The 24,902-nt window shown below is 45.1% G+C and overlaps 1 protein-coding gene and 1 long non-coding RNA gene across 2 annotated transcripts in view; one reads left to right on the forward strand and one right to left on the reverse strand.

Annotated features, from left to right (window-relative positions):
• The window catches only part of LOC139577454 (tripartite motif-containing protein 16-like), a 154,835-nt gene extending 147,419 nt beyond the window's left edge, over positions 1 to 7,416 (forward strand). The window contains exon 3 of the mRNA XM_071404460.1: positions 6,954 to 7,416. Coding sequence (XP_071260561.1) covers positions 6,954 to 7,307 — 354 coding nt within the window. The 3' untranslated portion in view covers positions 7,308 to 7,416. The remainder of the gene's footprint in view (positions 1 to 6,953) is intronic.
• A 921-nt stretch (positions 7,417 to 8,337) lies between these two features.
• LOC139577479 (uncharacterized) lies at positions 8,338 to 10,219 on the reverse strand. The gene is made up of 2 exons (XR_011675304.1): positions 8,955 to 10,219; positions 8,338 to 8,742 (listed from the first exon to the last, which is right to left on the reverse strand). It is a non-coding gene; the product is annotated as an uncharacterized lncRNA (long non-coding RNA).
• Positions 10,220 to 24,902: the final 14,683 nt, after the last annotated feature.

A 24,902-nucleotide genomic window follows, 5' to 3' on the forward strand; every position in this document is an offset into this window, starting at 1 on the left:
CTTTACATTACAGTGTGTTTATTGGTGTGTAATTGGTCCTGTTAGTACAGTGGTGTAACAGGTACTGTGATGCCTCATTCTTCCACTGTACCAGCAGCAGTAACCCTAACCAGTAATAAGGCTACTGTCATGGAAAGTGGTACAGGAAATATAAAGTAAGGATTTATACATGTCATCTAGGATATACTGTATGTAATGATATGTCTTCTAGATGGTGTTCTATACTGTATGTAATGATATGTCTCTGTCTTCTAGATGGTGTTCTATACTGTATGTAATGATATGTCTTCTAGATGGTGTTCTATACTGTATGTAATGATATGTCTTCTAGATGGTGTTCTATACTGTATGTAATGATATGTCTTCTAGATGGTGTTCTATACTATATGTAATGATATGTCTCTGTCTTCTAGATGGTGTTCTATACTGTATGTAATGATATGTCTCTGTCTTCTAGATGGTGTTCTATACTGTATGTAATGATATGTCTTCTAGATGGTGTTCTATACTGTATGTAATGATATGTCTCTGTCTTCTAGATGGTGTTCTATACTGTATGTAATGATATGTCTTCTAGATGGTGTTCTATACTGTATGTAATGATATGTCTCTGTCTTCTAGATGGTGTTCTATACTGTATGTAATGATATGTCTTCTAGATGCTGTTCTATACTGTATGTAATGATATGTCTTCTAGATGGTGTTCTATACTGTATGTAATGATATGTCTCTGTCTTCTAGATGTTGTTCTATACTGTATGTAATGATATGTCTCTGTCTTCTAGATGGTGTTATATACTGTATGTAATGATATGTCTCTGTCTTCTAGATTGTGTTCCATACTGTATGTAATGATATGTCTCTGTCTTCTAGATGGTGTTCTATACTGTATGTAATGATATGTCTCTGTCTTCAAGATGGTGTTCTATACTGTATGTAATGATATGTCTTCTAGATGGTGTTCTATACTGTATGTAATGATATGTCTTCTAGGTGGTGTTCTATACAGTATGTAATGATATGTCTCTGTCTTCTAGATGGTGTTCTATACTGTATGTAATGATATGTCTTCTAGATGGTGTTCTATACTGTATGTAATGATATGTCTCTGTCTTCTAGATGGTGTTCTATACTGTATGTAATGATATGTCTTCTAGATGGTGTTCTATACTGTATGCAATGATATGTCTTCTAGATGGTGTTCTATACTGTATGTAATGATATGTCTTCTAGATGGTGTTCTATACTGTATGTAATGATATGTCTTCTAGATGGTGTTCTATACTGTATGTAATGATATGTCTCTGTCTTCTAGATGGTGTTCTATACTGTATGTAATGATATGTCTCTGTCTTCTAGATGGTGTTATATACTGTATGTAATGATATGTCTCTGTCTTCTAGATTGTGTTCCCATACTGTATGTAATGATATGTCTCTGTCTTCTAGATGGTGTTCTATACTGTATGTAATGATATGTCTCTGTCTTCAAGATGGTGTTCTATACTGTATGTAATGATATGTCTTCTAGATGGTGTTCTATACTGTATGTAATGATATGTCTTCTAGGTGGTGTTCTATACTGTATGTAATGATATGTCTCTGTCTTCTAGATGGTGTTCTATACTGTATGTAATGATATGTCTTCTAGATGGTGTTCTATACTGTATGTAATGATATGTCTCTGTCTTCTAGATGGTGTTCTATACTGTATGTAATGATATGTCTTCTAGATGGTGTTCTATACTGTATGTAATGATATGTCTTCTAGATGGTGTTCTATACTGTATGTGATGATATGTCTCTGAGCTTCGTGAACGGAAAGGCACTGGAGCAACGAACCGCCCTTGCTGTCTCTGCCTGGCCGGTTCCCCTCTCTCCACTGGGATTCTCTGCCTCTAACCCTATTACAGGGGCGGAGTCACTGGCTTACTAGTGCTCTTCCATGCCGTCCCTGGGAGGGGTGTGTCACTTGAGTGGGTTGAGTCACTGACGTGGACTTCCTGTCTGGGTTGATGCCCCTCCTTGGGTTGTGCCGTGGGGGAGATCTTTGTGGGCTATACTCTGCCTTGTCTCAGGGTGGTAAGTTGGTGGTTGAAGATATCCCTCTAGTGGTGTGGGGGCTGTGCTTTGGCAAAGTGGGTGGGGTTATATCCTTCCTGTTTGGCCCTGTCCGGGGGTATCATCGGATGGGGTCACAGTGTCTCCTGACCCCTCCTGTCTCAGCCTCCAGTGCTGAGACAGGAGTGCCTTATGCTGCAGTAGTTTATGTGTCGGGGGGCTAGGGTGAGTCTGTTATATCTGGAGTATTTCCCCTGTCTGATCCGGTGTCCTGTGTGAATTCAAGTATACTCTCTCTCTCTCTCTCTCTCTCTCTCTCTCTCTCTCTCTCTCTCTGAGGACCTGAGCCCTAGATCCATGCCTCAGGACTACCTGTCATGATGACTCCTTGCTGTCCCCAGTCCACCTGGCCATGCTGCTGCTCCAGTTTCAACTGTTCTGCCTGCGGCTATGGAACCCTGACCTGTTCACCAGACGTGCTACCTGTCCCAGACCTGCTGTTTTCAACTCTCTAGAGACAGCAGGAGCGGTAGAGATACTCTGAATGATCGGCTATGAAAAGCCAACTGACATTTACTCCTGAGGTGCTGACCTGTTGCACCCTCTACAACCACTGTGATTTTTATTATTTGACCACTTGGCCTTTCTAGGGAGTTTTTCCTAGCCACCGTGCTTCTACACCTGAATTGCTTGCTGTTCGGGGTTTTAGGCTGTGTTTCTGTACAGCACTTTGTGACATCAGCTGATGTAAGAAGGGCTTAATAAATACATTTGATTGATTGATTTTTGATATTTTTCAATCATTTCATCAAAACTGCTCACGCGCGTCTGCGTAGCCAAGCGCTAAAATAGAACTTGGTTCTATTTTTTGATGCGCTGCAAGTCCCGCCTTTTCCATCTCCTCATTGGTTATTAGGAGCATATACCCACGTGGGTGATTGAAAGCTGAACTGAGGTCCACACTCCAGTCCAGTTGGTGGTGGTAATGCAACTTAAAGTTGGTGTCCAACTGACACACATAACGTCCACAGAGGAAGAAGAAGAGATTACTAGAAACTACATTTTCCCCGTTTATCTGTGGGTTAATTGTTGGAGTAGAGAACAAGATTTTGTGTGACTCAAAATGGATCAAAATTCTAAAAAAGATCCAGGAAAAAAAAGGATATTGTTTTCAAGTAAAATAACAAACCAATGTTTATATCCCAGGACAAATGAGCTAGCAACAGCAAGCTAGCGAGCTAAATAGGAAAAATGACCTAGCAACAGCAATCTAGCGAGCTAAATAGGACAAATGAGCTAGCAACAGCAATCTAGCTAGCTAAATAGGACAAATGAGCTAGCAACAGCAAGCTAGCTAGCTAAATAGGACAAATGAGCTAGCAACAGCAATCTAGCTAGCTAAATAGGACAAATGAGCTAGCAACAGCAAGCTAGCGAGCTAAATAGGACAAATGAGCTAGCAACAGCAAGCTAGCGAGCTAAATAGGACAAATGAGCTAGCAACAGCAAGCTAGCTAGCTAAATATCCATGAACCGTTTCATGTGTTTCGACCTGTTCCCAAATTAATATAGTTGGTTAAGAGTTTTGATATTTCAGCCTGCATGTCCTGATCATGTCTGGTGTGGATGGACAAAATCAACATCCCGGTGTAGACAGCATGTTAGGCATACGGTTATTAGTGTGGTTAGGTTTAAAATCACGTTTTAAGAAGAGAAATTGTATAATTAGGCGATCACTTTGTGGCTGTGGTAACTAGTGACGACCCAGCTCAGCTGATGCTGCCAGTGAATCTGTGGTGCTGTCACTAAATCACTGAAGCTGGAGACTCATATCTCCCTCACTAACTTGAAGCATCAGCTATCAGAGCAGCTTACAGATCATTGCACCTGTACATAGCCCATCTGTAAATAGCCCATCCAACTACCTCATCCCCATTTTGTTATTTATTTTATTTATATGTATTTTTCTTCCTTCTCCTTTGCACCCCAGTATCTCTACTTGCACATTCCTCTTCTGCACATCTACCACTCCAGTGTTTATTTGCTAAATTGTAATTATTTCGCCACTACGGCCTATTTATTGCCTCACCTCCCTAATCTTACTTCATTTGCACACACTGTATATAGACGTTTCTATTGTGTTATTGACTTGGTTCAAATACTAACACACATTCAGTTAATGGCTTAGTGATTACGGTAGTTGAACAGTTGGGTGTGTACTGGCTGGAATAATGAGCCTGTACACCCAGTAGGACCAGGAATGAAGAACGGTAGTGTAAACTGTAACTGTAACTGTAAACCTATGAGCCAACTGGCCCTGATGCCCTGTTTCCTAGGTTGAAGAATGTATGGCATTCTAGCCTTTAACTCACTGGCTATCACACTGGGGTTTTTAGTGTATAAAAACAGAACTTGAAGTAGAAGCTAAGGAAAGACAGGAGGCAGTGAAACCATCGTCCAATCAGAGAGACAGGAGGCAGTGAAACCATCGTCCAATCAGAGTTATACGTTCAGAAAAGAGAAATGGTGGTGAAATCTCAACTCTGAATCCTGCTCTGGGAACTCTGGGAACTCTATGGGTTCAGAATCTACTAGATGGTGAGTTATCAGACTCCTGGTCTGGGTCACTCTGGGAACTCTATGGGTTCAGAATCTACTAGATGGTGAGGTATCAGACTCCTGGTCTGGGTCACTCTGGGAACTCTATGGGTTCAGAATCTACTAGATGGTGAGTTATCAGACTCCTGGTCTGGGTCACTCTGGGAACTCTATGGGTTCAGAATCTACTAGATGGTGAGTTATCAGACTCCTGGTCTGGGTCACTCTGGGAACTCTATGGGTTCAGAATCTACTAGATGGTGAGTTATCAGACTCCTGGTCTGGGTCACTCTGGGAACTCTATGGGTTCAGAATCTACTAGATGGTGAGTTATCAGACTCCTGGTCTGGGTCACTCTGGGAACTCTATGGGTTCAGAATCTACTAGATGGTGAGGTATCAGACTCCTGGTCTGGGTCACTCTGGGAACTCTATGGGTTCAGAATCTACTAGATGGTGAGTTATCAGAGTCCTGGTCTGGGTCACTCTGGGAACTCTATGGGTTCAGAATCTACTAGATGGTGAGTTATCAGACTCCTGGTCTGGGTCACTCTGGGAACTCTATGGGTTCAGAATCTACTAGATGGTGAGTTATCAGACTCCTCGTCTGGGTCACTCTGGGAACTCTATGGGTTCAGAATCTACTAGATGGTGAGATATCAGACTCCTGGTCTGGGTCACTCTGGGAACTCTATGGGTTCAGAATCTACTAGATGGTGAGTTATCAGACTCCTGGTCTGGGTCACTCTGGGAACTCTATGGGTTCAGAATCTACTAGATGGTGAGTTATCAGACTCCTGGTCTGGGTCACTCTGGGAACTCTATGGGTTCAGAATCTACTAGATGGTGAGGTATCAGACTCCTGGTCTGGGTCACTCTGGGAACTCTATGGGTTCAGAATCTACTAGATGGTGAGTTATCAGACTCCTCGTCTGGGTCACTCTGGGAACTCTATGGGTTCAGAATCTACTAGATGGTGAGTTATCAGACTCCTGGTCTGGGTCACTCTGGGAACTCTATGGGTTCAGAATCTACTAGATGGTGAGTTATCAGACTCCTGGTCTGGGTCACTCTGGGAACTCTATGGGTTCAGAATCTACTAGATGGTGAGTTATCAGACTCCTCGTCTGGGTCACTCTGGGAACTCTATGGGTTCAGAATCTACTAGATGGTGAGTTATCAGACTCCTCGTCTGGGTCACTCTGGGAACTCTATGGGTTCAGAATCTACTAGATGGTGAGTTATCAGACTCCTGGTCTGGGTCACTCTGGGAACTCTATGGGTTCAGAATCTACTAGATGGTGAGTTATCAGACTCATTTATAGTTCGTGTTATTGTCTTTAGATATTTTAAATATTCTGTGTCTTGAATGCCTTGAGTAGATATCCAGTTACATAATTAGTATGTTATATAATGTGATAGAATACCACAACAGGTTCTGAGTGGAAGTCCAGTTACATAATTAGTATGTTATATAATGTGATAGAATACCACAACAGGTTCTGAGTGGAAGTCCAGTTACATAATTAGTATGTTATATAATGTGATAGAATACCACAACAGGTTCTGAGTGGAAGTTCAGTTTGACAATCTTTATCAATATGTAAATGTTCATATGCAATGGTCCTGAGTGGAACAATATTGTTTTTCTCATAATGAATCATTTAAAAGGAACAACATTTTTCTCTCTCAGACGTGTCTGGTGCCGTACATGGCGATCTTCCTACCCAGGGCCAATCCCTCAGTGATGGTGCCGTACATGGCGATCTTCTTACCCAGGGCCAATCCCTCAGTGATGGTGCCGTACATGGCGATCTTCCTACCCAGGGCCAATCCCTCAGTGATGGTGCCGTACATGGCGATCTTCCTACCCAGGGCCAATCCCTCAGTGATGGTGCCGTACATGGCGATCTTCCTACCCAGGGCCAATCCCTCAGTGATGGTGCCGTACATGGCGATCTTCTTACCCTGGGCCAATCCCTCAGTGATGGTGCCGTACATGGCGATCTTCCTACCCAGGGCCAATCCCTCAGTGATGCGAACCTGATGTTTGAGGTTACACTTCTATTAGCCTTGTCCCAGATCAGTTTGGGATGTCTTACTGACAACGACCATCAAAGTCAACAAGAAAACACAAACAGGTCTGGGACCAGGCTACACTTTAATGGGCATGTTGTCAAACTCTTTGTTTTTCCTCCGCTCACCCATATCAGCTCACTCCTAAACTTCTTTCTTATACATATGTTATTATCTACCCACATTTCACTGATCGTTAGTTTCTTTCCTCTCCATATAGTTCTTGTTGGGTGGAGTAGAGATCGACAAAGACAACAACATCATCTTGCTGGACCTGGAGATGGCATCTATGAGGCAGGGACGGGCCTTCCTGGCTCGCATCAACCACAACATCCCCAAGACCCTCTCTTCCATGGAGCAGATGGTGAAGGACCTGGAGGACCAGAGAGGGGCTATCCCTCTGGCTGCACCCCGCTTTGAGAGCCTCATCCTGGGCATAGCCTACTCTGCCCACCAGGCCAAGCTCCAGGAGAGAGAGGAGGACCAGGAGAAATGGGGAGAGGTGCTGAAACGTTTAGCTAATGTTACAGTCAACGAGCTGCGTAGACCGGAAGCCATCACAACATTTACTTAGATTTGAATACAGACTGTTCATTAGCCTGGTCCCAGATCTCTTTGTGCTGTATTGCAAAATACCATAGGAGTTGGCAAGACAACACAGGCTAACTATTCATCAGTTTAAGGTACCAGGCTAACTATTCATCAGTGTAAGATACCAGGCTAACTATTCATCAGTTTAAGGTACCAGGCTAACTATTCATCAGTTTAAGATACCAGGCTAACTATTCATCAGTTTAAGGTACCAGGCTAACTATTCATCAGTTTAAGGTACCAGGCTAACTATTCATCAGTTTAAGGTACCAGGCTAACTATTCATCAGTTTAAGGGACCAGGCTAACTATTCATCAGTTGTAAGTACCAGGCTAACTATTCTTCTGTTTAAGGGACCAGGCTAACTATTCATCAGTTTAAGGGACCAGATTAACTATTCATCAGTTTAAGGGACCAGATTAACTATTCATCAGTTTAAGGGACCAGGCTAACTATTCATCAGTTTAAGGGACCAGGCTAACTATTCATCAGTTGTAAGGTTTAAGGGACCAGGCTAACTATTCATCAGTTTAAGGGACCAGATTAACTATTCATCAGTTTAAGGGACCAGATTAACTATTCATCAGTTTAAGGGACCAGGCTAACTATTCATCAGTTTAAGGGACCAGGCTAACTATTCATCAGTTTAAGGGACCAGATTAACTATTCATCAGTTTAAGGGACCAGGCTAACTATTCATCAGTTTAAGGGACCAGGCTAACTATTCTTCTGTTTAAGGGAGCAGTTTAAGGCTAGCTATTCATCAGTTTAAGGGTCTAGATTAACTATTCATCAGTTTAAGGGACCAGGCTAACTATTCATCAGTTTAAGGGACCAGGCTAACTATTCATCAGTTTAAGGGACCAGGCTAACTATTCTTCTGTTTAAGGGAGCAGTTTAAGGCTAGCTATTCATCAGTTTAAGGGTCTAGATTAACTATTCATCAGTTTAAGGGACCAGATTAAATATTCATCGGTTTAGGGTGAAGAATAAATACACAATCAATTTCAAGATCAAAATTCTCTTTTTTAATACAGTATAAAAAGTTTATAAAAAGTAACAATTTATCACCAGAAACAGAGGTATATAAAACATCTGAAACACAAGATATATCTTTGAAACACTGTAGAAAAGTGATCAATGTTGAGAGACATATTTCAAACATCTGTGGATGTTATGTTGTGTGGAGTCAAAGTCACGATTGTCCCTGTTTATAACAATGGGAATGGAACATTTTCAATAAAACACATGATTTGAACAAGAAAAAGGTAACAGATGACAAATGCAGACAGGTAACTGACTAAATTAAAGGAAATACGAGTAAATGAGGGATACAAAGGATATTGAAAGTAGGTGTTTCCACATAGGTGTGGTTCCTGAGTTAATTAACAAATTAATGGCCAATCAGAGTTGCACACCTCATGTAGCCTAGCCCATAGTCCTATATGTTTTAATAAGGTTAGTATCACACCTCATGTAGCCTAGCCCATAGTCCTATATGTTTTAATAAGGTTAGTATCACACCTCATGTAGCCTAGCCCATAGTCCTATATGTTTTAATAAGGTTAGTATCACACCTCATGTAGCCTAGCCCATAGTCCTATATGTTTTAATAAGGTTAGTATCACACCTCATGTAGCCTAGTCCTATATGTTTTAATAAGGTTAGTATCACACCTCATGTAGCATAGCCCATAGTCCTATATGTTTTAATAAGGTTAGTATCACACCTCATGTAGCCTAGCCCATAGTCCTATATGTTTTAATAAGGTTAGTATCACACCTCATGTAGCCTAGCCCATAGCCCTATATGTTTTAATAAGGTTAGTATCACACCTCATGTAGCCTAGTCCTATATGTTTTAATAAGGTTAGTATCACACCTCATGTACCCTAACCCATAGTCCTATATGTTTTAATAAGGTTAGTATCACACCTCATGTAGCCTAGCCCATAGTCCTATATGTTTTAATAAGGTTAGTATCACACCTCATGTAGCCTAGCCCATAGTCCTATATGTTTTAATAAGGTTAGTATCACACCTCATGTAGCCTAGCCCATAGTCCTATATGTTTTAATAAGGTTAGTATCACACCTCATGTAGCCTAGCCCATAGTCCTATATGTTTTAATAAGGTTAGTATCACACCTCATGTAGCCTAGCCCATAGTCCTATATGTTTTAATAAGGTTAGTATCACACCTCATGTAGCCTAGTCCATAGTCCTATATGTTTTAATAAGGTTAGTATCACACCTCATGTAGCCTAGTCCATAGTCCTATATGTTTTAATAAGGTTAGTATCACACCTCATGTAGCCTAGCCCATAGTCCTATATGTTTTAATAAGGTTAGTATCACACCTCATGTAGCCTAGCCCATAGTCCTATATGTTTTAATAAGGTCTGTACTAAAGTGGCCAAATAACTCCTTCAAATGAAGCACATGAATCCTCTTTATAACCGGTGTAGAGTCTCAGACCCCCATTGTTAGGGCGGAGACATGAGCATCTCATCATTATTTACAGATCTCTGGTTTCAGCTTCTTGTGAAATGGAAAGGAAAGTTAGCACGTTCACAGTGCACAGTTAGGATGCTGGATTGGCCTAAAGTAACGTGATGTTTCACCAACATTATAGAATTACTCCTGTCTAAATAACATTATAAAAATACTTCACCAGGGAGCATCTTAGCCACAGAGGAACATTCACTTCATTAAAAGAAATGCTGTGGATTGTTTCAAATCCCCCCAGTGTGTTTGGGAAGCCTGCGATTTGGGTAGTGGGCATGGCAGTAGGTGTAGTTGAATGAGTTGCGACTGTCAGTGAAAAGCGCCATAAACAAGTGTGTAGAGACAGACCAAGGAGCAGTGTGATTGTGTGTAGATAATGTGTCTGTCACGGCGTGTGGAGAGACAGACCAAGGTGCAGTGTGATTGTGTGTAGATAATGTGTCTGTCACGGCGTGTGGAGAGATGGACCAAGGTGCAGCGTGATTGTGTGTAGATAACGTGTCTGTCACGGCGTGTGGAGAGACAGACCAAGGAGCAGTGTGATTGTGTGTAGATAATGTGTCTGTCACGGGCGTGTGGAGAGACAGACCAAGGTGCAGTGTGATTGTGTGTAGATAATGTGTCTGTCACGGCGTGTGGAGAGACAGACCAAGGTGCAGTGTGATTGTGTGTAGATAATGTGTCTGTCACGGCGTGTGGAGAGACAGACCAAGGTGCAGTGTGATTGTGTGTAGATAATGTGTCTGTCACGGCGTGTGGAGAGACAGACCAAGGTGCAGTGTGATTGTGTGTAGATAATGTGTCTGTCACGGCGTGTGGAGAGACAGACCAAGGTGCAGCGTGATTGTGTGTAGATAATGTGTCTGTCACGGCGTGTGGAGAGACAGACCAAGGTGCAGCGTGATTGTGTGTAGATAATGTGTCTGTCACGGGCGTGTGGAGAGACAGACCAAGGTGCAGCGTGATTGTGTGTAGATAATGTGTCTGTCACGGCGTGTGGAGAGACAGACCAAGGTGCAGCGTGATTGTGTGTAGATAATGTGTCTGTCATGGCGTGTGGAGAGACAGACCAAGGTGCAGTGTGATTGTGTGTAGATAATGTGTCTGTCACGGCGTGTGGAGAGACAGACCAAGGTGCAGCGTGATTGTGTGTAGATAATGTGTCTGTCATGGCGTGTGGAGAGACAGACCAAGGTGCAGCGTGATTGTGTGTAGATAATGTGTCTGTCACGGCGTGTGGAGAGACAGACCAAGGTGCAGCGTGATTGTGTGTAGATAATGTGTCTGTCATGGCGTGTGGAGAGACAGACCAAGGTGCAGCGTGATTGTGTGTAGATAATGTGTCTGTCACGGCGTGTGGAGAGACAGACCAAGGTGCAGCGTGATTGTGTGTAGATAATGTGTCTGTCACGGCGTGTGGAGAGACGGACCAAGGAGCAGTGTGATTGTGTGTAGATAATGTGTCTGTCACGGGCGTGTGGAGAGACAGACCAAGGTGCAGCGTGATTGTGTGTAGATAATGTGTCTGTCACGGCGTGTGGAGAGACAAACCAAGGTGCAGCGTGATTGTGTGTAGATAATGTGTCTGTCATGGCGTGTGGAGAGACAGACCAAGGTGCAGTGTGATTGTGTGTAGATAATGTGTCTGTCACGGCGTGTGGAGAGACAGACCAAGGTGCAGTGTGATTGTGTGTAGATAATGTGTCTGTCACGGCGTGTGGAGAGATGGACCAAGGTGCAGCGTGATTGTGTGTAGATAACGTGTCTGTCACGGCGTGTGGAGAGACAGACCAAGGAGCAGTGTGATTGTGTGTAGATAATGTGTCTGTCACGGGCGTGTGGAGAGACAGACCAAGGTGCAGTGTGATTGTGTGTAGATAATGTGTCTGTCACGGCGTGTGGAGAGACAGACCAAGGTGCAGTGTGATTGTGTGTAGATAATGTGTCTGTCACGGCGTGTGGAGAGACAGACCAAGGTGCAGTGTGATTGTGTGTAGATAATGTGTCTGTCACGGCGTGTGGAGAGACAGACCAAGGTGCAGTGTGATTGTGTGTAGATAATGTGTCTGTCACGGCGTGTGGAGAGACAGACCAAGGTGCAGCGTGATTGTGTGTAGATAATGTGTCTGTCACGGCGTGTGGAGAGACAGACCAAGGTGCAGCGTGATTGTGTGTAGATAATGTGTCTGTCACGGCGTGTGGAGAGACGGACCAAGGAGCAGTGTGATTGTGTGTAGATAATGTGTCTGTCATGGCGTGTGGAGAGACAGACCAAGGTGCAGCGTGATTGTGTGTAGATAATGTGTCTGTCACGGCGTGTGGAGAGACAGACCAAGGTGCAGTGTGATTGTGTGTAGATAATGTGTCTGTCACGGCGTGTGGAGAGACGGACCAAGGAGCAGTGTGATTGTGTGTAGATAATGTGTCTGTCACGGGCGTGTGGAGAGACAGACCAAGGTGCAGCGTGATTGTGTGTAGATAATGTGTCTGTCATGGCGTGTGGAGAGACAGACCAAGGTGCAGTGTGATTGTGTGTAGATAATGTGTCTGTCACGGCGTGTGGAGAGACGGACCAAGGAGCAGTGTGATTGTGTGTAGATAATGTGTCTGTCACGGGCGTGTGGAGAGACAGACCAAGGTGCAGCGTGATTGTGTGTAGATAATGTGTCTGTCACGGCGTGTGGAGAGACAGACCAAGGTGCAGCGTGATTGTGTGTAGATAATGTGTCTGTCACGGCGTGTGGAGAGACAGACCAAGGTGCAGCGTGATTGTGTGTAGATAATGTGTCTGTCACGGCGTGTGGAGAGATGGACCAAGGTGCAGCGTGATTGTGTGTAGATAACGTGTCTGTCACGGCGTGTGGAGAGACAGACCAAGGAGCAGTGTGATTGTGTGTAGATAATGTGTCTGTCACGGGCGTGTGGAGAGACAGACCAAGGTGCAGTGTGATTGTGTGTAGATAATGTGTCTGTCACGGCGTGTGGAGAGACAGACCAAGGTGCAGTGTGATTGTGTGTAGATAATGTGTCTGTCACGGCGTGTGGAGAGACAGACCAAGGTGCAGTGTGATTGTGTGTAGATAATGTGTCTGTCACGGCGTGTGGAGAGACAGACCAAGGTGCAGTGTGATTGTGTGTAGATAATGTGTCTGTCACGGCGTGTGGAGAGACAGACCAAGGTGCAGCGTGATTGTGTGTAGATAATGTGTCTGTCACGGCGTGTGGAGAGACAGACCAAGGTGCAGCGTGATTGTGTGTAGATAATGTGTCTGTCACGGCGTGTGGAGAGACGGACCAAGGAGCAGTGTGATTGTGTGTAGATAATGTGTCTGTCATGGCGTGTGGAGAGACAGACCAAGGTGCAGTGTGATTGTGTGTAGATAATGTGTCTGTCACGGCGTGTGGAGAGACGGACCAAGGAGCAGTGTGATTGTGTGTAGATAATGTGTCTGTCACGGGCGTGTGGAGAGACAGACCAAGGTGCAGCGTGATTGTGTGTAGATAATGTGTCTGTCACGGCGTGTGGAGAGACAGACCAAGGTGCAGCGTGATTGTGTGTAGATAATGTGTCTGTCACGGCGTGTGGAGAGACAGACCAAGGTGCAGCGTGATTGTGTGTAGATAATGTGTCTGTCACGGCGTGTGGAGAGACGGACCAAGGAGCAGTGTGATTGTGTGTAGATAATGTGTCTGTCACGGGCGTGTGGAGAGACAGACCAAGGTGCAGCGTGATTGTGTGTAGATAATGTGTCTGTCACGGCGTGTGGAGAGACAGACCAAGGTGCAGCGTGATTGTGTGTAGATAATGTGTCTGTCATGGCGTGTGGAGAGACAGACCAAGGTGCAGTGTGATTGTGTGTAGATAATGTGTCTGTCACGGCGTGTGGAGAGACAGACCAAGGTGCAGCGTGATTGTGTGTAGATAATGTGTCTGTCATGGCGTGTGGAGAGACAGACCAAGGTGCAGCGTGATTGTGTGTAAATAATGTGTCTGTCACGGCGTGTGGAGAGACAGACCAAGGTGCAGCGTGATTGTGTGTAGATAATGTGTCTGTCACGGCGTGTGGAGAGACAGACCAAGGTGCAGCGTGATTGTGTGTAGATAATGTGTCTGTCACGGCGTGTGGAGAGACAGACCAAGGTGCAGTGTGATTGTGTGTAGATAATGTGTCTGTCACGGCGTGTGGAGAGACGGACCAAGGAGCAGTGTGATTGTGTGTAGATAATGTGTCTGTCACGGGCGTGTGGAGAGACAGACCAAGGTGCAGCGTGATTGTGTGTAGATAATGTGTCTGTCACGGCGTGTGGAGAGACAGACCAAGGTGCAGCGTGATTGTGTGTAGATAATGTGTCTGTCATGGCGTGTGGAGAGACAGACCAAGGTGCAGTGTGATTGTGTGTAGATAATGTGTCTGTCACGGCGTGTGGAGAGACAGACCAAGGTGCAGCGTGATTGTGTGTAGATAATGTGTCTGTCATGGCGTGTGGAGAGACAGACCAAGGTGCAGCGTGATTGTGTGTAGATAATGTGTCTGTCACGGCGTGTGGAGAGACAGACCAAGGTGCAGTGTGATTGTGTGTAGATAATGTGTCTGTCATGGCGTGTGGAGAGACAGACCAAGGTGCAGCGTGATTGTGTGTAGATAATGTGTCTGTCATGGCGTGTGGAGAGACAGACCAAGGTGCAGTGTGATTGTGTGTAGATAATGTGTCTGTCACGGCGTGTGGAGAGACAGACCAAGGTGCAGCGTGATTGTGTGTAGATAATGTGTCTGTCATGGCGTGTGGAGAGACAGACCAAGGTGCAGCGTGATTGTGTGTAGATAATGTGTCTGTCACGGCGTGTGGAGAGACAGACCAAGGTGCAGCGTGATTGTGTGTAGATAATGTGTCTGTCACGGCGTGTGGAGAGACAGACCAAGGTGCAGCGTGATTGTGTGTAGATAATGTGTCTGTCACGGCGTGTGGAGAGACGGACCAAGGAGCAGTGTGATTGTGTGTAGATAATGTGTCTGTCACGGGCGTGTGGAGAGACAGACCAAGGTGCAGCGTGATTGTGTGTAGATAATGTGTCTGTCACGGCGTGTGGAGAGACAGACCAAGGTGCAGCGTGATTGTGTGTAGATAATGTGTCTGTCACGGCGTGTGGAGAGACAGACCAAGGTGCAGCGTGATTGTGTGTAGATAATGTGTCTGTCATGGCGTGTGGAGAGACAGACCAAGGTGCAGTGTGATTGTGTGTAGATAATGTGTCTGTCACGGCGTGTGGAGAGACAGACCAAGGTGCAGTGTGATTGTGTGTAGATAATGTGTCTGTCACGGCGTGTGGAGAGACAGACCAAGGTGCAGTGTGATTGTGTGTAGATAATGTGTCTGTCACGGCGTGTGGAGAGACAGACCAAGGTGCAGCGTGATTGTGTGTAGATAATGTGTCTGTCATGGCGTGTGGAGAGACAGACCAAGGTGCAGTGTGATTGTGTGTAGATAATGTGTCTGTCACGGCGTGTGGAGAGACAGACCAAGGTGCAGCGTGATTGTGTGTAGATAATGTGTCTGTCATGGCGTGTGGAGAGACAGACCAAGGTGCAGCGTGATTGTGTGTAGATAATGTGTCTGTCACGGCGTGTGGAGAGACAGACCAAGGTGCAGTGTGATTGTGTGTAGATAATGTGTCTGTCATGGCGTGTGGAGAGACAGACCAAGGTGCAGCGTGATTGTGTGTAGATAATGTGTCTGTCACGGCGTGTGGAGAGACAGACCAAGGTGCAGCGGTGATTGGAGTTCCACATCTTTATTTTTAGTGAAACTTAAAACAAACCAAGAAACAAACAACGACCTACTGAGGTGCACCAAGCACTCACTCAAAACAATATCCCACAGAGCAGGTGGGAACAGGGAACCCTTCAGTATGATCCCCAATTAGAGACAACCAACACCAGCTGCCTCTAATTGGGAACCATACCAAGAGCACCAACATAGAAATATATAACCTAGAACACCCCCTAGTCACACCCTGATCTACTCTACCACAGAGAACCAAGGACTCTCTATGGTCAGGGCGTGACAGTGTCATGAGAATAATTTAACATTTTGCCTCAAGAAGAAGGGGAGGTGGGTGAAGTTATGGTGTGTCTCTCTCCAGAATGCATTCAGATGTAGGAAAGTGCCCATTTGGCAATGTCTGATTTCTGATTGTCTTAACTCACCATGTACACCACCGGCCTCACAAGTCAACAAAGTCTGTTTTTACATCCATTGCAAATGATACCAGCCCGCTGGACAACAGCGCAACAGGCAGTTCTGGGAAACAGATGAACCTTTCTGAGAAGTCACACCACTAACGTTGTCTTGACATACAGTACCAGTTAAAAGTTTGAACACACCTTCTCATTCAAGGGTTTTTCTTTATTTTCTACATTGTAGAATAATAGTGAAGACATCAAAACTTAGAAATAACATATAATCACATATTAACCAACAAAACAAGTGTTTGAAAAATAAAAAACATATTTTAATTTGTTTAAGTAGCCACCCTTTGCTCTGATGATGCTCTGCAGGATCTATTAGATGTACCTATATAACTATATCATAGCTTAATAATAGGAGCATAGAGATGGTAAAGGCCTGATGGTGGCGCTAGAGGAAAGGTCAAGAGGTCACCAAGTCAACAGGTTTCTTCCACTTTGGGTCTTGATTGTGAACAACATATTTTATGACAATCCAGCCATTACTTTGAGATATATCTTGTTCTCTGCCTGTGGGCCTCATGTGTGTAGTGATCCAATATCCATAGCCCTGCCATTTAACAGTTATCACTGTCCCTTGCTCAGCCTTACTCACCAAGAGCCCAGCTTCCTTGCTAGCAAAGTCACTGATCAGCTTGTTTTTCAGCATCCTCACTTTGTCTTTCTGTGCACCTTCTCTCATTTGCTCCATCCTCATTGGTTCTGCCAGAACTGTCTTTCACCTCTTCCTCCACACCCTGACAAAACTGTATCACTTGAAGAGATTCCTGGCTCTGTAGAGTACATGACTCATATGATAATATATCCTATAATATACTACCATTTGTAATAACAACCAACATGTCAGTTACTACCATTCTGTTGACTTAGATTAACTGAACCACGGAAAAAATTAAACAGCACTGAATCCTGCAGAATATTGACCCAAATTACCTGCAGTAGCGTATCACCACCACTAGATGTCAGTAAACGCCCATATTTCAGTCTGCATCAAAGCCATGGACACATTTGAATTTTATTTTATTTCACCTTTATTTAACCAGGTAGGCTAGTTGAGAGCAAGTTCTCATTTACAAATGCAACCTGGCCAAGATAAAGCAAAGCAGTGTGACAAACACAGAGTTACATATGGAATAAACAAGCGTACAGTAGATAAAAAAGAAAGTCTATACAGTGTGTGCAAATGGCGTGAGGTAAGGCAATAAATAGGCCATAGTAGCGAAGTAATTACAATTTAGCAGATTAACACTGGAATGATAGATGAGCAGATGATGATGAGCAGATGAAGGTGTGTAAGTAGTGATACTGGTGTGCAAAAGAGCAGCAAATTAAATAAAACAATATGGGGATGAGGTAGGTAGATTGGGTGGGCTATTTACAGATGGGCTACGTACAGCTGCAGCGATCGGTTAGCTGATGTTTAAAGTTAGTGAGGGAAATATAAGTCTCCAGCTTCAGCGATTTTTGCAATTCGTTCCAGTCATTGGCAGCAGAGAACTGGAAGGAAAGGCGGCCAAAAGAGGTGTTGGCTTTGGGGATGACCAGTGAAATATACCTGCTGGAGCGCGTGCTACGGGTGGGTGTTGTTATCGTGACCAGTGAGCTGAGATAAGGCGGGGCTTTACCTAGCAGAGACTTGTAGATGACCTGGAGCCAGTGGGTCTGGCGACGAATATGTAGCGAGGGCCAGCCGATTAGAGCATACAGGTCGCAGTGGTGGGTGGTATATGGGGCTTTGGTGACAAAACGGATGGCACTGTGATAGACTGCATCCAGTTTGCTGAGTAGAGTGTTGGAGGCTATTTTGTAAATGACATCGCCGAGGTGGAGGATTGGTAGGATAGTCAGTTTTACGAGGGTATGTTTGGCAGCATGAGTAAAGGATGCTTTGTTGCGAAATAGAAAGCCAAATCTAGATTTGATTTTGGATTGGAGATGTTTAATATGAGTCTAGAAGGAGAGTTTACAGTCTTGCCAGACACCTAGGTATTTGTAGTTGTCCACAAATTCTAGGTCAGAACCGTCCAGGGTAGTGATGCTAGTCGTGCGGGTGCGGGCAGCGAACGGTTGAAAAGCATTTAGTTTTACTAGTGTTCAAGAGCAGCTGGAGGCCACAGAAGGAGTGTTGTGTGGCATTGAAGCTCGTTTGGAGGTTTGTTAACACGGTGTCCAAAGGGCCAGATGTATACAGAATGGTGTTGTCTGCGTAGAGGTGGATCAGGGAAACACCCGCAGCAAGAGTGACATCGTTGATATATACAGAGAAAAGAGTCGGCCCGAGAATTGAACCCTGTGGTACCCCCATAGAGACTGCCAGAGGTCCGGACAACAGGCCCTCCGATTTGACACACTGAACTCTGTCTGAGAAGTAGTTGGTGAACCAGGCGAGGCAGTCATTTGAGAAACCAAGGCTGTTGAGTCTGCCGATAAGAATACGGTGATTGACAGAGTCGAAAGCCTTGGCAAGGTCGATGAAGACGGCTGCACAGTACAATCTTTTATCGATGGCGGTTATGATATCGTTTAGTACCTTGAGCGACATACCTTGGCCTAATGACTTGAAGGTATTATTTTAACATTGGCTGTCACTTATACAGACTGAGTCATTCAATGCTTCAAACTGTCCAGCATCCAAGACTACAGGCTGTTTTTGTTTCATATAATGATCATTATGTGGAAAAATAATTACAGTGTTTGAATTCTTATCATTAAAAAGGACTTAATCTTTATTTTTTTTCATAATAATAAAATAAATTCTCACAGACCCCCTGCAATTATGCCAACTGACATGTCATTCAACACAATGCTGCTCACCTTCTTCTTCAGTTGGGAGTAGGGCTGGTTCAGGGAGATGGGGAGACAGGGCTGGTTCAGGGAGATGGGGAGACAGGGCTGGTTCAGGGGGATGGGGAGACAGGGCTGGTTCAGGGGTATGGAGAGACAGGGCGGGTTCAGGGGTATGGGGAGACAGGGCTGGTTCAGGGGTATGGGGAGACAGGGCTGGTTCAGGGGTATGGGGAGACAGGGCTGGTTCAGGGGTATGGGGAGACAGGGCTGGTTCAGGGGTATGGGGAGACAGGGCTGGTTCAGGGAGATGGGGAGACAGGGCTGGTTCAGGGGTATGGGGAGACAGGGCGGGTTCAGGGGTATGGGGAGACAGGGCTGGTTCAGGGGTATGGGGAGACAGGGCTGGTTCAGGGGTATGGGGAGACAGGGCTGGTTCAGGGGTATGGGGAGACAGGGCTGGTTCAGGGGGATGGGGAGACAGGGCTGGTTCAGGGGGATGGGGAGACAGGACTGGTTCAGGGGTATGGGGAGACAGGGCTGGTTCAGGGGTATGGGGAGACAGGGCTGGTTCAGGGGTATGGGGAGACAGGGCTGGTTCAGGGGTAGGGGGAGACAGGGCTGGTTCAGGGGGATGGGGATGGAGAGACAGGGCTGGTTCAGGGGTATGGGGAGACAGGGCTGGTTCAGGGACATGGGGAGACAGGGCTGGTTCAGGGGTATGGGGAGACAGGGCTGGTTCAGGGGTATGGGGAGACAGGGCTGGTTCAGGGGTATGGGGAGACAGGGCTGGTTCAGGGGTATGGGGAGACAGGGCTGGTTCAGGGGTATGGGGAGACAGGGCTGGTTCAGGGGTATGGGGAGACAGGGCTGGTTCAGGGGTATGGGGAGACAGGGCTGGTTCAGGGGTATGGGGAGACAGGACTGGTTCAGGGGTATGGGGAGACAGGGCTGGTTCAGGGGTATGGGGAGACAGGGCTGGTTCAGGGGTATGGGGAGACAGGGCTGGTTCAGGGGTATGGAGAGACAGGGCTGGTTCAGGGGTATGGAGAGAAAGGGCTGGTTCAGGGGGATGGGGAGACAGGGCTGGTTCAGGGGTATGGGGAGACAGGGCTGGTTCAGGGGGATGGGGAGACAGGGCTGGTTCAAGGGTATGGGGAGACAGGGCTGGTTCAGGGGTATGGGGAGACAGGGCTGGTTCAGGGGGATGGGGAGACAGGGCTGGTTCAGGGGTATGGGGAGACAGGACTGGTTCAGGGGGATGGGGAGACAGGGCTGGTTCAGGGGTATGGGGAGACAGGGCTAGTTCAGGGGTATGGGGAGACAGGACTGGTTCAGGGGGATGGGGATGGGGAGACAGGGCTGGTTCAGGGGGATGGGGAGACAGGGCTGGTTCAGGGGTATGGGGAGACAGGGCTGGTTCAGGGGTATGGGGAGACAGGGCTGGTTCAGGGGGATGGGGAGACAGGGCTGGTTCAGGGGTATGGGGAGACAGGGCTGGTTCAGGGGTATGGGGAGACAGGGCTGGTTCAGGGGGATGGGGAGACAGGGCTGGTTCAGGGGTATGGGGAGACAGGGCTGGTTCAGGGGGATGGGGAGACAGGGCTGGTTCAGGGGGATGGGGAGACAGGGCTTTGAGGGCTTTTTTGAGGACCTCATCAATACAGGTACTGTATGTAGAACCATAGTAAAGACCAGTATGGACTATCAATACAGATACTGTATGTAGAACCATAGTAAAGACCAGTATGGACTATCAATACAGGTACTGTATGTAGAACCATAGTAAAGACCAGTATGGACTATCAATACAGGTACTGTATGTAGAACCATAGTAAAGACCAGTATGGACTATCAATACAGGTACTGTATGTAGAACCATAGTAAAGCCCAGTATGGACTATCAATACAGGTACTGTATATAGAACCATAGTAAAGCCCAGTATGGACTATCAATACAGGTACTGTATGTAGAACCATAGTAAAGCCCAGTATGGACTATCAATACAGGTACTGTATGTAGAACCATAGTAAAGACCAGTATGGACTATCAATACAGGTACTGTATGTAGAACCATAGTAAAGCCCAGTATGGACTATCAATACAGGTACTGTATGTAGAACCATAGTAAAGCCCAGTCTGGACTATCAATACAGGTACTGTATGTAGAACCATAGTAAAGACCAGTATGGACTATCAATACAAAGTGACCATTTAGAATGAGGCCCAGTTCAATGAGAGGAAGTCTTAACAGAACTGGGGGATGACAGACAGGAAGTGGGGGGGTGGAGATCTAATATATTGTTGTGCCAAACACTAAAGCATGATATTGTAATAAATCTACACCCTATTCCCTACGTAGAACACTACTTTAGACCTGGTCAGAAGCACCGTAGTGCACTACGTAGGGAATAGGGAACCATTTGGAACAGAGACAGTAATTCCCCTGAACACCTTCCTCTTCCTCATCTGGTTTCTTGAACAGCCCTTCACTCCTCCTCTCTTCCTCCCCTCCTCCCTTTTCATTCTATTCTATCAGCCACACCACTAGCTCACCTCCACACAATACATTTACAAGTTAAAGACACACCTTGGAATAAATAACAAAGGAAAACTATTACTAGATGAAGTTTAGTGTTTTTTATTATTTCCCATCACCATAAATCATATTTGATCACTGAACAGTAGCAGACCTAACTTCATCTGTTCCTGACTCTGGATAGTGGATTAAAAAGACCATCAATCTCCAATGATATTAAAGTACTATTCTGAACATTACTGATATACTGAGTGGCAAGTCAAGATATCTGCTGGTTTTATTGTTTGGTCAATAGCACCACCTGCTGGACAGGTTTAATGTTGCTGGACTGAGCAGTATGGGAGGATGAAAGATGACACATTTAGGGCCGGTTTCCTGGATATCTACATTGAACATACTTTTGAGTCCAGGACTAGGATTAATCTGTGTCTGGGAAACCAGTCCATATAGTTTAGTAGAAAGTAAGTGATACCAGCTTGTAGTGGGCTGACTAGTCCTGAATTGTCCTTTAGTTCCTGGACCATTTTCCATGCAGCTCCAGGTGACAGAGAACACATCAATTAGGACCAACAAGCTGATCAATGATACTGAGGAGAATTACATAGAGACAGAGAACCAACTGAGAAAACATATCAATGGTTCTGAATGACAACCAATATACATCAACACCAGACATCATGATTCATGGAAATGTACAAGATTAAAACATTGCAATTACAAAAATATGAAAACATTGAATTTTAATTCATAACATCTTCTGAAGATCAAATCAGTTAAATCATTGGAGATAAAACAGAGCAGAATGAATCATCACATCTGGGGACCATCACCACCAGCATGACTAGTATCTATGTGGACCCTACTACAGTTTAACCAGCTCAGCTATAGACTACACCAGCATGACTAGTATCTATGTGGACCCTACTACAGTTTAACCAGTTCAGCTATAGACTACACCAGCATGACTAGTATCTATGTGGACCCTACTACAGTTTAACCAGCTCAGCTATAGACTACACCAGCATGACTAGTATCTATGTGGACCCTACTACAGTTTAACCAGCTCAGCTATAGACTACACCAGCATGACTAGTATCTATGTAGACCCTACTACAGTTTAACCAGCTCAGCTATAGACTACACCAGCATGACTAGTATCTATGTGGACCCTACTACAGTTTAACCAGCTCAGCTATAGACTACACCAGCATGACTAGTATCTATGTGGACCCTACTACAGTTTAACCAGCTCAGCTATAGACTACACCAGCATGACTAGTATCTATGTGGACCCTACTACAGTTTAACCAGCTCAGCTATAGACTACACCAGCATGACTAGTATCTATGTGGACCCTACTACAGTTTAACCAGCTCAGCTATAGACTACACCAGCATGACTAGTATCTATGTGGACCCTACTACAGTTTAACCAGTTCAGCTATAGACTACACCAGCATGACTAGTATCTATGTGGACCCTACTACAGTTTAACCAGCTCAGCTATAGACTACACCAGCATGACTAGTATCTACGTGGACCCTACTACAGTTTAACCAGCTCAGCTATAGACTACACCAGCATGACTAGTCTCTATGTGGACCCTACTACAGTTTAACCAGCTCAGCTATAGACTACACCAGCATGACTAGTATCTATGTGGACCCTACTACAGTTTAACCAGCTCAGCTATAGACTACACCAGCATGACTAGTATCTATGTGGACCCTACTACAGTTTAACCAGCTCAGCTATAGACTACACCAGCATGACTAGTATCTATGTGGACCCTACTACAGTTTAACCAGCTCAGCTATAGACTACACCAGCATGACTAGTATCTATGTGGACCCTACTACAGTTTAACCAGCTCAGCTATAGACTACACCAGCATGACTAGTATCTATGTGGACCCTACTACAGTTTAACCAGCTCAGCTATAGACTACACCAGCATGACTAGTCTCTATGTGGACCCTACTACAGTTTAACCAGCTCAGCTATAGACTACACCAGCATGACTAGTATCTATGTTGACCCTACTACAGTTTAACCAGCTCAGCTATAGACTACACCAGCATGACAAATATCTATGTGGACCCTACTACAGTTTAACCAGCTCAGCTATAGACTACACCAGCATGACTAGTATCTATGTGGACCCTACTACAGTTTAACCAGCTCAGCTATAGACTACACCAGCATGACTAGTCTCTATGTGGACCCTACTACAGTTTAACCAGCTCAGCTATAGACTACACCAGCATGACTAGTATCTATGTGGACCCTACTACAGTTTAACCAGCTCAGCTATAGACTACACCAGCATGACTAGTATCTATGTGGACCCTACTACAGTTTAACCAGCTCAGCTATAGACTACACCAGCATGACTAGTATCTATGTGGACCCTACTACAGTTTAACCAGCTCAGCTATAGACTACACCATCATGACTAGTATCTATGTGGACCCTACTACAGTTTAACCAGCTCAGCTATAGACTACACCAGCATGACTAGTATCTATGTGGACCCTACTACAGTTTAACCAGCTCAGCAGTACCATTGAGCCAAATCCCAGGATAGAGGGGCTGAGTGAATGTGGTCTGGACTCTGTGGAGGAGGGTCATTGTGTCAGAGACACTGTAGAAGGACAGAGTACCTGCCTTGTGATCCAGGTACACTCCTACTCTGGAGGACTGAGGGCCTGATACTTTAGTCTCAACATTATTGTGTCTGAACCAATAACCACCACTATAGCACAGTAAACTCCAGGACTTGTTATTGCGTCCAAATGCACTACCTTTCCCTGTCTCTGTTCTGCTGATGTCTTTATATGAGACTGCTGTATTAACAACACCAGTCCACTCCACCTCCCAGTAACAGCGTCCAGACAGACCCTCTCTACACAGAACCTGACAGTAGTTGGTGAATCTGTCTGGATGGTCAGGATATGGTTGGACTTGGTCTGTAAAGGTCACCTTTCTGTTCCCTTTAGACAGAGAGAGGTCTATGTGTGCTGTGTTTGGGTCCAGTGTGAGCTGACAGGAATCTGGGAGAAGAGCAGAGCAGAGACCAATGAGGGGAGTCAGAACAATAAGTTAAGTCAGATACTGTATCTACCCTGTCTTTGATTAGAGCACAGCAGAGATCAAATCAGAGAAATATGAGGAGTCAGATAGATACCCAGTCTTTGATTAGATCTACTATTGCTATATATTTCTAGAGGGATTGTTAGGAGTGTCAGTAAAAAGAGACTGTTAGTTACTTCACAATAAAGAGACTCACATTGTAACAACTGTTCTCTGGTCTTGGGCTCTGGAGGCAGTACAACATCCACTATATTCACTACAGACACACAAACACATTGACAGAGAGAGGGAATGTTATCATCAGACCATATTCCACATGTATATGACTAGTAGGGAACTTTCAATGGTCTAAAGTTGATGTTCTTATTGTTTTCAACACACCTGTAGTGGAGATCTTGGTCCATTCTCCTTT

Source organism: Salvelinus alpinus, chromosome 6, assembly GCF_045679555.1.
Source record: "Salvelinus alpinus chromosome 6, SLU_Salpinus.1, whole genome shotgun sequence".
Taxonomy (NCBI): domain Eukaryota; kingdom Metazoa; phylum Chordata; class Actinopteri; order Salmoniformes; family Salmonidae; genus Salvelinus; species Salvelinus alpinus.